Source organism: Leiobunum rupestre, chromosome 1, assembly GCF_980474605.1.
Source record: "Leiobunum rupestre chromosome 1, qqLeiRupe1.1.hap1, whole genome shotgun sequence".
In the NCBI taxonomy this organism is placed as follows: Eukaryota; Metazoa; Arthropoda; class Arachnida; order Opiliones; family Sclerosomatidae; genus Leiobunum; species Leiobunum rupestre.
This window is the reverse complement of record NC_143384.1, coordinates 55,614,560-55,627,071: the sequence shown is the minus strand read 5'-3', so window position 1 is coordinate 55,627,071 and position 12,512 is coordinate 55,614,560. Positions and strand designations below refer to the sequence as shown.

The 12,512-nt window shown below is 39.7% G+C and overlaps 3 protein-coding genes across 3 annotated transcripts; all 3 read right to left on the bottom strand.

The window, feature by feature from the left end:
* Nucleotides 1–1,141: 1,141 nt before the first annotated feature.
* Nucleotides 1,142–2,200, bottom strand: LOC149963304 (uncharacterized). Its single transcript, XM_090170551.1, has 5 exons — nucleotides 1,969–2,200; nucleotides 1,787–1,900; nucleotides 1,569–1,682; nucleotides 1,436–1,510; nucleotides 1,142–1,372 (listed from the first exon to the last, which is right to left on the bottom strand). The coding sequence occupies exons 1-5, from the start codon at nucleotides 2,064–2,066 to the stop codon at nucleotides 1,225–1,227; spliced, it is 549 nt and encodes a 182-aa protein (XP_090026677.1). The 5' UTR covers nucleotides 2,067–2,200; the 3' UTR covers nucleotides 1,142–1,224.
* Nucleotides 2,201–7,919: 5,719 nt separating this feature from the next.
* On the bottom strand, nucleotides 7,920–9,224 carry LOC149963303 (uncharacterized protein F54H12.2-like). The gene has a single exon (XM_090165930.1). The coding sequence runs from the start codon at nucleotides 9,222–9,224 to the stop codon at nucleotides 7,920–7,922; it is 1,305 nt and encodes a 434-aa protein (XP_090022056.1).
* Nucleotides 9,225–10,564: 1,340 nt separating this feature from the next.
* Nucleotides 10,565–11,638, bottom strand: LOC149963302 (SCAN domain-containing protein 3-like). The gene has a single exon (XM_090165921.1). It carries the CDS (start codon nucleotides 11,636–11,638, stop codon nucleotides 10,565–10,567), a length of 1,074 nt encoding a protein of 357 aa, XP_090022047.1.
* Nucleotides 11,639–12,512: the final 874 nt, after the last annotated feature.

Below are 12,512 nucleotides of genomic sequence, written 5' to 3'. Positions count from 1 at the left end.
TTGTTCTGCTATTAACAGAAATAAGATGTATTGTTTATATCAAGCTTGTATTTACTAAAAGCGAAAACTTTATCAACCAAATGTTTCTTGTAAACCTAATATGATAAAACACAAATTTTTACAATCTTAATTTTCAAATCTTTCTTATATTAATAAACAACTTTATTTTTCACCGTACATATCCTTAAGACATGCATAAAATACTTTGGTTGAGTTAGTGGCTCCAACTGCGATAAGTTTTGTAAGATTTGTTCCATTACTGCATCATAAGGACACTTACGGAATTTTTAAATCACCTACAGCACATAAAATATAATAATAAATAGATGATAAAATGTATCCAGCTTCATTCCATTTTTTATTAAATATTCAAATTTTTCTAAAATAAACTGGTCAACTTTTTTTTAATTAATATAAAAAAAATTGCGAAGCCCAATTAATGAATTATTGTTAACCTAAAGCTTCCCTCTAGATATAGCAAAATAAAAGTTTTTTGATAAAGCTAATGTTTGTAAAATAAAATCTTACGTTTACGAAGATAGACAAGGAAAATGCGTGATATTTGATAACTGTTTTTGTAGAATTCATAGCGGAATATTATGAACTATACTCTAATCTTTAAGAAAGATTTGTTTCAAACGGACACTTTTGCCTCAATTGTATATTTGCTACAAAATTGTTATTTCAAAGAACTTTTGACCCTTTGGAGCCTATCTAGACAAGCCGACTCAACGCAAATATCATTAAACCTCTAAATAAAACACGTCTTCCTGGATGTCAAGTTTGTTATTCGTGATTTCAAGACACAAAGTTGTCTTCGACGCCAGTAGTAGGAGAGTGTATGTTCAAGCACTAGGGGGAGCAAGGGGAGGCAAGGGGGAGAAGGGGGAGCAAGGGGAGGCAAGGGGGAGAAGGGGGAGCAGGGGGAGGCAAGGGGAGAAGGGGGAGAGAAGGGGGAGAAAAGGGGGAGAAAAGGGGTCGATACTTAGAGGACAGAGAACTGAACTACTTTGATATATCAATACTTAGAGGACAGAGAACTGAACTACATTGGTATATCGATACTTAGAGGACAGAGAACTGAACTACTTTGATATATCAATACTTAGAGGACAGAGAACTGAACTACTTTGGTATATCGATACTTAGAGGGTGGAGAATGATGTACAATATGCTTACTATTTAAAAATGCAGGAGTCAAATGTCATATCGAAACATATTTATTCAAAATTCGACGTACTCCATCATGTTTTGAAGCACTATATTGATGAGCCTCAACATCAGCCCCCCGTCTCTTTCCGGAACATTTCCTTCCGCTTCTCGGAGCTCCCAGCGCCTTCGTATCACCAATCTCCATAATCGGTCAACAACACTAGGAATATCATATTGTTAATACACTATAAAGAAATTTCGGGTAGTATTTTGAACAACATACTGTGTGCCTCGCACGTTAGGTTGAGGGTGAGGTGTCTCGTCCGCCTCCATCTGTGCATCAGCATAGGATTGTCCGCTATAGAAAAATAAATTAATACACCCTTCCTAAAGCATAAATATATTTAAGTCCGTACCTGTCGCTTATAATTTCTGATATTTCAGCTATGATAGCTAACAATAGGTTATCGGCACGGTCCCCGGGAACATCTATCATGGGGAAAATCTCCTCCACTATGGAATTTATGATACTATTTTAGAACAAGGATAAAATATGTTAAAACTTTAATACATGTCATAGTATAGATGGCATTAAAAAAAAAAACAAAAACAAAATAAAAACCCAAAAACATACGTTATCCCATTGGCATTATTCCCCGTTACGACAGAAATCATTGCGTTCGGATTTGGTGGAATTTCCTCCAAAAGCGAGGGACTCGGGGCGTAAGGGAGCGTGTCAGCATCAGAACTACGCAGAATTAATTTTACAATAGAGAAAAATGTGGATTTAACCAACACATAAAATATTATACTTACTCATATTCAGGTTGAGAGGACGGCAGCCTAATAGCAAAGTCGATATCGCGACTGTACTCTCCGGAACTCTCTGAATAAGTCCTGGAACGCTTAACCATTTTTAGAAAAGTGTCTTGTCGATTTGTGATTCTTAATTTCAAGCGTGTCTGGTATTTATACCAAGTTTACCCTTTCTATATTATTTCAAGAATCATTCCAATGTACAATTTATCGGCCTTCCCGGTTTGTTTAATAAACAAACTATTTATTTCACCATTATCTCTTATCATTTCTGTTGTTCATACAGTTCAATTATTGAATACGAATTTTGGAAACTTTTGAGTAATTTGTTGAGATTATGGTATCAATGACGAATCGTCATTAGTCACTTATAAAAATTTTGATTGGACGATCTTAAGGTGACGTCAATCTTCATATCTTCCATGCACAAATAACAGCATTTTTAAGTATTTAGATTGCGGAAAGTTTTGACTGATATCATTTTATATCGTCATCCTTAATTAATTTTATTGGATGGCGTTAATCACGTGATAATAGTATCACGATATAAAAGAGAGGACGTATATGGGATATCTATCCATTATCGCTTTGACTTTAGTCAGCCATCACGATTCTGTACCTAGTAAATAAAATTTCAATTATAATGTTTCTCTGTGAACAATGTCCCTCTCAGTTTTCCGCGAAAAAAAATCTTTTCCGTCACGTTAGTGAAAAACATGACGAAAAAAGGTTTTCGTGTGATGAATGTGGAGCTGCCTATACCCGCCGCGTTAAATTAATATCCCATATCCAGAAACACCACCGTAACTCTTCGGATAACCAAGAACAAAGATCCGATCCATCTGTTGATGGAGCCGTTCACTCGCCGCGAGCCGCCGGCTCACCTACCGAAGTTTCCAACCAAACCGTTCTTCCCACTGTACCGGTAACTCTCCCCTTCGTACCGAAGCATCTCAACGCTATACCGGCGACTCTCATGCCAGCACCGAGACCTCTCCTGCCCGTACCGAAGACTCTCAGCGCTGTACCGACGACTCTCCTGACCGCCCCGGGACCTCTCGTGCCCGCTCTACCGTCGCTCGACCTCGCTCCGTCGACTCTCAACGCTGTACCGACGACTTCCCTCTCCGCAGTGAAGGCACTCAACGCTGTACCAACGACTTGCAACGCTGTATCGTCTACTCACCCTGTTGGATCGACAAACGATGTAATTACCGCTAATCCCGATCCGAATTATCGAGAAGGTATTCATTGGAGTCAAGAAGCCGGTCCCTCCCATCGGGCTGACTACGTTCCTAACCAAAATAGACTAGTACATCGCGTCAAACGTTCACGACCCGAATCGACAGGAACTCCAGCTAAAAAAAGACGGAGAACGGACTCTTTCAATTTCAGGGACAGTCAGTTCAACGATGATCTTTTAGCAAATATTGTTTACCAGGAGATACTAGACAATGAAAACGACGAAAATGCGGGAGAATTTATGCAGCAGTGGGAATCGGCGAACCAGAGTACTCAACCGGAAAATCTCGACGAAAGCGCACCCGCGCCGGATCAATTGGAGGAGATATTCGCCCTCGATGATAACGTCTTCGCCGCACGTTTCACCCCATCGCGAGTGGAAACGGATGTGGAGCTTTTCATTACACGTCATCGACATGCGATTAAAAACTACGTAATAAATAAGCTTTCAATCAAGAAGGGATTAAAATGGTACCTAACAGTCCGATGTCGATACACTCGTCCCTTGGCCAACGAAGCGGGATTGGCCGAGGTAATGCCCTATTTCCGTGGATGTTCCTACGCCACGTTAAGTCCGGAAGTGATAAGTGAACAAATCGATGAGAGTATTAAAAAAATTGCGCAATCTATGGCGGAGTTCGAAAATCAGGGATCGGGATGGGTTTTGGATCGAATTCTTTTTCTCCAAATCAACATTATCACCTACGCACCGTTAGTGGGTGGATCTTTCATCGAAACACCAGTGAGACTCGTCAACAAAAAGGCTATCATCAACGTAAGAAATAATGACGAAAGGTGTTTTCTTTGGTCGATTTTAGCCAAACTGTATCCCGTAGAACGTAACCCTAATCTCGTACGCAACTACATTCGGTATGAAAACGTATTGAATCTTTCGGATGTTAAATTTCCATTTGAATTGAATTCGGATCGGATAAAGAAATTCGAAATCAACAATGACATTTCCATTAACGTATTCGCGTACGAGGGTGTAGTTTTCCCGCGCTTCGTGAGTGAACGAGTCGTCGACGAATCTCGACAAATAGATTTGCTACTTCTAGCCGAAGGGGGAAAATTCCATTACTGTCTGATAAAGAGTTTAAGCCGCCTCCTTAGTGACCATACCAAAAACTGTAGAAAAACCTACTATTGTCGCTATTGTCTCCACCGTACGGCCGGAACGAACGCGGAAAGTAATCACCAAATACACGTGGATATTTGTAAATCACACGGACCTCAACTAGTCAAGATGCCTACTAAAGATCCAGTTCTCGGGTTCAAGAAATATGGATGGTGCCAAAAGGTAATATTAAATTTTATTTCGAATTTTTGTTATATTATAGTTTACTAACGATTATATCCTCTAGGTACCTTACGTAATATACGCCGATTTCGAGGCTATTTTACCTAAGGCGCATACTTGCATGCCGGATTCTACTTTATCCTCCACTACAACATTATCCCTCCACATATCATGTGGTTGGAGCTATTGTATCATTGGTCCGGATGGGAAACCTAGCGAGCCCGTAACGTATAGAGGCGATGGAGCTACGCTTCAATTTCTAAATGCGCTTCAACGGGAGGAGGCGATCATACTCGAGAGGATAAAAGAAGTCAAGCCGTTGAATCTGACAGCCACCGAAGAGACGTCATTCCAATCCGCATATATGTGCTACGTTTGCAACAAACGATTTACATCGAAGGATATCAGAGTTCGCGATCATGATCACTATAGCGGTTCGTATCGCGGGCCAGCCCACCAAAGTTGCAACCTTATGCTTAAAGCTCCTAAGCACATTCCAGTATTTATGCATAATTTAAGCTCCTACGACGCGCATTTAATAATGCAACAAATCGGGACGGTGAAAGATAAGGATATCAACTGTATTCCAACAAATTCAGAAAGATATATTTCTTTTTCTCTCGGAAAACTACGGTTTGTCGATTCGGTGAGATTTCTACTCGCCTCATTGGAAACTCTAGTAGCCAAATTATCGAAAGGTGGAGCGGCCAAGTTTCCTATTCTCAATTCCAAGTTCGCGCCGGAGGAAGTCGCTCTGTTATTACGCAAGGGAGTGTATCCGTACGATTTCATGGACAGTATCGGTAAATTCGCAGAAACGTCTCTACCTCCAAAGGAAGCTTTTTTTAACATCCTCACGAAGGAAGATATAAGTGAAGCTGACTATCAACACGCTCAAAATGTGTGGGATACATTTGAAATCGAGAATCTAGGTAAATAGATCTTATTTTGCCATGTATTTTATTTCCCAGTATGTATTTTATATTTCATTTTATTTTCATTTTTAAGGGGAATATCACGATTTGTACGTCACTTCCGATTGCTTACAGCTCGCGGATGTATTCGAATCGTTTCGAGCCATCTGTTTAAACTACTACCGTTTGGACCCTGCACATGCATTTACTGGACCGGGCTTTGCGTGGGAGAGCGCCCTCTTCATGACGGGTGTTGAACTCGATTTACTCTTAGACCAGGATATACATTTGATGATCGAGCGAGGTATACGCGGAGGGGTGTCGATGATATCACACCGTCACGCTGTAGCAAACAATACGTATTTACCAGAATCGTACGATCCTGAAAAACCTGATACTTTCATCACATATCTAGGTATATATATATATTTTTTATTTATTTTAGAACGTTTAATTAGTTAACTATAATTTAATTATCCCTTTGTATCCCTCCCAGACTGTAACAATCTTTACGGGACAGTAATGACCGACCCCATGCCGACGAAAAACTTCAAGTGGTGCGAAGAAAATCTGGATAGCATCCTAAACCATCCCGACGACCATATCAAAGGATATATACTGGAAGTGGATTTGACATACCCTAGCGAAATTCACGACGATCATAACGATTATCCATTAGCTCCAGAAAAGCGTCCAATTTCAGTCGCGGAACTATCACCATACTCCAAGACGCAACTACAACATCTTAACATTCCAGTAAAAGACAGTTTACCTAAGCTGGTTCCAAACCTAAACGCGAAGAACAACTACGTCGTACACTACAGGAACCTTAAATATTACGTCAGTAAAGGGATGAAAGTTGAAAAGGTTCATCGAGTACTGACGTTCGACCAGAGATCCTGGTTACGGGACTTTATCAACTTTAACACTGAGAAGCGTAGAACAGCAGTCAATGACGTGGAACGAGATTTCTTTAAATTACAGAATAACTCTGTTTTTGGTACGTATATTCACCTTTCCTTTAAAGCGAAATTATATTGTATTTCTAAAAAATATATATATATATATCCAATTTAAAGGTAAAACGATGGAGAATTTGCGAAATCGCATCAATTTTGTTCTCGCACAAACTCCGGAAAAGGTCACTAAAAAGGCGAATTCACCGGCATTCGAACGGTTTACGATCTTTAACATGGACCTTGTTGGGATTCATTTAAAAAAGAAGAGTTTGACCCTGGACCGACCCATATACACAGGATTCACGATCCTCGAGCTCTCCAAACTCCTGATGTACAGATTTCATTACGATGTAATCAGAGCGCGGTACGGAGATAAGGCGAAACTCTTATTCACCGATACCGGTATGTTAATTTCTTTTTAAAGGGATATATTTAAAACAAATGTATTAATAAACGTTTCTCTTTAACAGACAGTCTTACTTACGTCATTGAAACCAAGGATCTGTACAAGGACTTTGGAGAGCAAGCCGACAATTACGACTTCTCCGCGTATCCCCAAGACCATCCGCTGTATAGTGCGACGAACTGCAAAGTTCTAGGGAAATTCAAGGATGAGCTATCATCGGTCCCCATCCAAGAGTTCTGTGGCTTAAGGCCGAAGATGTATTCCATTCTATCATCCAATGGGGAAAAGAAAACAGCAAAGGGCGTCTGTAAACGTGTCGTCAAAAAATACGTTCGACATGAGGAGTATAGGGATTGTCTACTCAACATGAAAGTCACCATGGCGAAAATGACGAATATACAAAGTAAAAAACACGAATTATTTACAGTGCAACAGTCCAAACTATGTCTTAATCCTTGCGACGACAAGCGGTACATTTTGGAGGATGGAGTGACGACTTTGGCTCATGGTCATTTCAACATTCCCCCGCAACAGATTGATTAACCCGCGCCGCGCGATAAATTGATGATTAACCCGCGCGCGAAATATAAATATCTTAACACGCGCACGCGATGCTGGGGCCCACCCGCCCGCCCGCGAAAGAGTTTGAAATGAAAAATAAAATTATTTGAAAAACTTTATTGAAAATCTCTTGTACATGAATTCTTCAATCATACCATCGTTCACATATGTATTATTCTGAAAATTTGACACAATATCATACATTTTAATACCCCTACATCTATTCATAGCGAAATAAACGCAATATCCGCCGCACGTTTTACTATTATTACTTTGAAGTTGTATGGAATTAAAGGTAACAGTTTTGCTATTTCTTTCAACGAAATGGTTAAATTTAAAATAGTCTGGTGGGTGACCAAAAGAGTCGTAGAATTCTGTATTTTGCTTGGAGGAGAAATAGATGACAGTCCAGTGCTCTCCGTTAGTATTCGATAGTCCGGTATTGACAACGTAGAGAGAAGGAAATAACTTCACGCATTTCGGTAATTTATCAGCCGCAAATACACCGCGAAATAATCCTTCGGTGTAGGAATCACGTCGCAAAATTTCGGTTAATTGAAGCGTATCCATTAGCTGCTGTAATCAAAGACTACAGTTCTATTTTTGTCGATTTCTACGAGGTTTTGATATTCAGCGTAGTATAGTACGGTGACCGTTTTAGGTAAATCTCGATCAAACTTTAATTCCAATCTCACGCTTCCACTCTTTATCAAGTGAAAGTGATCCACCGAGTGAGAAAGATCCGGGGTGAGGTCGAAAACGAATAGGCAATTTCCTTCGGCGAATTCTTCACGGTTTATTAGGTTACCTTCGTCAATATTAAATTGTCCAGTTTGAAGAAACAGGTTGATGTACGACCTCATCCACGTATTATTCGTAAAGTTCGGAGTTAAAGGTTTATGTGGGATGCAAGTACCATCGACGTATAAAGCTATATGGTTTACACCGAAGTTTTGAAAATTAAACGGCGATTTCGAATAGTCTCCTAAATAAGCGCTCTGTTCTAATAATCCAATTACGACTTTCTTAGGAATTTGAGAGTGGAATAAATTGTCGCGTGTAGACATTTTTGATCCCACCGGAATGGAATACGTATTACATTCAGATCGAATAATGGGGTACTTCATGGTTCCACGTTCCAAGGCTTTGGCGTGGGCGAGAATAATTTCCGGAATTAGTTTAACTTTCCTGATATACAGCGTCGCTGTTTCGAATTTAACTTTATATTTCACGTCGCCCGACGATTGTATACAAAACTCGTTTGGGTTTTTGATAAATCTGAATCGTAGATTAAGCATATTCGGTAGAAATCGTGATTGTTGACACATATCGGTGTGGATGGTCCCAATCATATCAATTGTTCCCTTTCTCGAAAACGCCATTCTTTTCTGAAATCCTTCGTTGCTCGTTAGTACGTCAAAATTTCCGACAGTGTCCTTGTAGAAGAGAGAACTAGTCAAAAAGCTTTCTTTGGCGGGTCCTCCGAACGTTAAAAGAGTTTGAATAATGCTTTTATAGGCGTAATTCTGAGCGGACGCTGTAACTGATCTCTCATTCATAATTAAATGAACTTCGCTGAATAAACTGTGAAGGAACAAGTTTACAGGACCAACGGTTTCTTTTTCGTAGTCTGGAACGGTTCCCCCAGATTTCACTATTCTCACTTGCACGTGGAGAAGTGTCTTAGACAGATCTAAATAAGTCTCGGAGTTTCCAGGAATATCAAAATTAATGTTCGAATTTTCGTCCGCGTTAGAAACGGGATTGAATTCCACCCATTCTCCACTGACGATTCCCGTTTGCGTGAGTGGAACCTCGAATAGATCCAATTCAGAGTTGGTACATTTACCGGACTGTTGATGAATTAGGGCCATTATTTCGAGAATATATCGGAATGTTTCGGTATGCGTCTCTTTCGCTTCTTCGCCACGACTGAACTGACGAGTTGAATCTTTCCACGCTTTCTTTTTATACCGTTTCCAGACATTCTTTGTCTTACCATATCCTTCAACTCTGAAAGCGTCTCCTTTCCGATAGTCGTACCGTGATTTTTTAGTGAACTTTTTATCGGGACACCGCTGGCGACGTCGTCTGCTACTTTAGCGCCGGTCTTCAAAAACTTTTTCCCCAAGAATATCGCCCCCTTTTTTAACATTGGGACGGCTCGACGAAAGGCTGACGCCAGTATATTCCCTAATCCATAACCGCGTTGCGTCGATGTTCCCTGATAAAATGGGATCGAACCGTTTCCAACTTGAGATCGATAATAGTTCTCATAGTCGAGGGTATTATTCGAACCTAATTTAACCTGATTTAAATAATACCTTTCGTAATCAGTCTCGCTTTCTCGGGCTACGGTTTTCATGGTGCGTATCGTTCAACAGCCAGTAATGAAATGGGAAGGTCGCATCCGTTCAGGTTTCCTTTTATAACATTGCCCACGTACGTCTTGGTCTAAAATGTAGAGTAATATGAACCTTTCCTCTTTCGAACTGAATGGGTGTACCCAATTCGGACAAAATTTGAATTTCGATGGTTTGAAATTTATTAGTCGCCACCGGAATATAATGTGGTTTGATGAAATCTCTATCAACGGTGTCTCCATCTTTTCCCTGCACGCTCACGATTCTTAAAAGTGGAGCATTGCAGTCGCCTACAGCACGATTTTCAACGATATCGGAATAGATGAACAGGGAATGAAGGCCCACGTCCAAATCGACGGTATATTTCGAAAGCGTTTCTTTTTTACTAAGTGTGAATTCCACTTCAGCGTTTCTCGTAAATCCAAGTATCGTTGCTAAGATCCCGGACATTGTTAAGTAGACCTTATTCTCCAATTTTACATGAACTTTTCTCAAGTGTTTAACGTAATTAAATGTAACAGGAAACACACGTGTAGCTGCATCACTTAGTATAGCATCCCTTCTTTTATCAAACTCAAATTGCATTATTTCCAAAAGTTCCGTAACACATCCGTAATAACCTTTGGGTATGTCAATATGAGTCGGAAACTCACGTTCTTTGTTCTTCGAGAGAGTTACTATACAATCCTCTCTTAGATTATTCCACGTTCTCGGATAACTGATCTCGGCCAGACCAACCTCGTAAGAACCATGAAGATGTACGCATTCTGGGAGATATGTATGGAATTTACTCATTGTATTGCCTTCAAAGAACTTCGAAGATGAGTCCGATGGTAAAGTGACGTAAAAGCTCATTTTAATATGATGATTTCTTTAACCCAACTATCGAACGAGGGTGGGTATCCTTTCCAGCGAACTAATTTCTCAACCTGGCCGTTGCGAGTGCGTCTACTTCTCAAAACCTTTTCAATTACAAATGGACAATTTTCGAGGTCTTTACCAACTTTTTGTATTTCCTCCTGGTAGAACACGCCTGAAATGAGCTCGGAATTAAGATCTCCCAGCTTATATACTGGTGGACTTCTGGGGATTCTCTTCATTACACGGAATAATTCTTCAGACCAATTTGCCAAATAACCCTTTTCGAACGTTTTTTTATTTTTACTTATCCTAACAATATCTTCAACATCAAAAGCAAATGATATTGGTGGGGAGAAATTAATCTTCCCATATAAATTTTTCCAAACTTCCTCGGAATTTACCGGGGACACTTCAAACGGTTTATGTCTTATAGACCTATGATAGCTTTTATTGTACGATTCAACGAGTTGTTTAAGGACATCGATATATTTATGGGTATTATTTTTAGTGAAGTAGCGGTACATTCGTTCTTTCAAAGTTCTGTTGAAACGTTCGACAACCGACGCTTTTACTTCGGAATGGGTGGAAAAAAAATCGATATTAATACTCTTGAAATATTGTTGCACAGCGATACACACGAACTCGCTTCCGTGGTCGCTCTGGACTCTTTTGGGGTGACGACCCGACGATAGAATATTTTTAAACGCTTTCACCATTGTTTGTCCCTTTTTATTTTTAACCGCAACTACAAACGCGAACTTGCTGAAGACGTCGATGCAACATAGCAAATATCTAAACCCATTATTAACACGGGATAAGCTTTGTAAATCTGCCAAATCGACTTGCCATTGCTCGTCTATACCGTACACGATAGTTGGATTCCTCTGAAATACACGTCTTACCGGTTTGTGGAGCGTGTACGTATCTTGGTGGTTAAGGAACTCTCTAACTTCTTTCAGTGTTACTTTTAGGTCTTTCAATTTAGCCGCTCGATAGAGCACCTTGACTCCTCCAAACGAACCGCTCTCCGAGATGTTGAAGTATATTTCCTTTAGCTTATCCATTCTGTGTACAGTTTCCCTTAGAGTAATAATGGAGCGCAAACTCTGATACTTGAAAGATAATAAATACAGCTACGATTAATATCGCTGTCAATACTTTAGGATATTTGAAAAACGAATGAGTAAGACTCGCTACAACAGCAGCTTCTAACGTGTGGCCTTCCATTAAGAGGCTTGAGTTCGAAATGAATATGAGATACATAGGTTTTTAGTATTAATACATATTTTATTCAAATCATCACAATGCAATCCAATTTTTAAACCCGCTTCCAATCATATTATTAACATTAGTTTCATTTTTGGGAGTATCATCTTCATCAGATTTACTTTTCTTGCTTTTCCTTTTAAGAGTTTCTAAAAATGACTTGCCCTTAAATAGGGATTTGGGAACATTCTCCCTTTCTAAACAATCGTAAAATTCTGCAACCCCGGGAACAAGTTTCGATTTTTTAGAATTTACAGCGGAATACGCCAAAAGATCAATTACATGAGAACCTGAAATAGGGTCACCCAGGTATATTAATTCACCGTTTTCGGTGAACCTAATATTTGTAGATTTCACGATCCATTTATACAACGCTAAACACTCGTCAATATAATAACCGGGTATAGTCGAAGCGATTTGAGACTTCCAGTTCTTTCCCCCTTTTCGTTTCTTTTCTCCCACATCCGTGTTGACACGTTGTTGCAACTTGTGATTAAGAATATTTAGCTTTTCGGTATTATTCAATTTCCTGTGTTTTATAACGGTGTTCGGACGTGTGTTAAGTTCGAGTAGGGTATCCACCTTTGGCGTCTGATCGTCTCTCTTACCCTCCTCCACAATTCCTTTTTGAAGCTTTCTAAGTACCTCTTCCGATACTAACATCATTTTTCG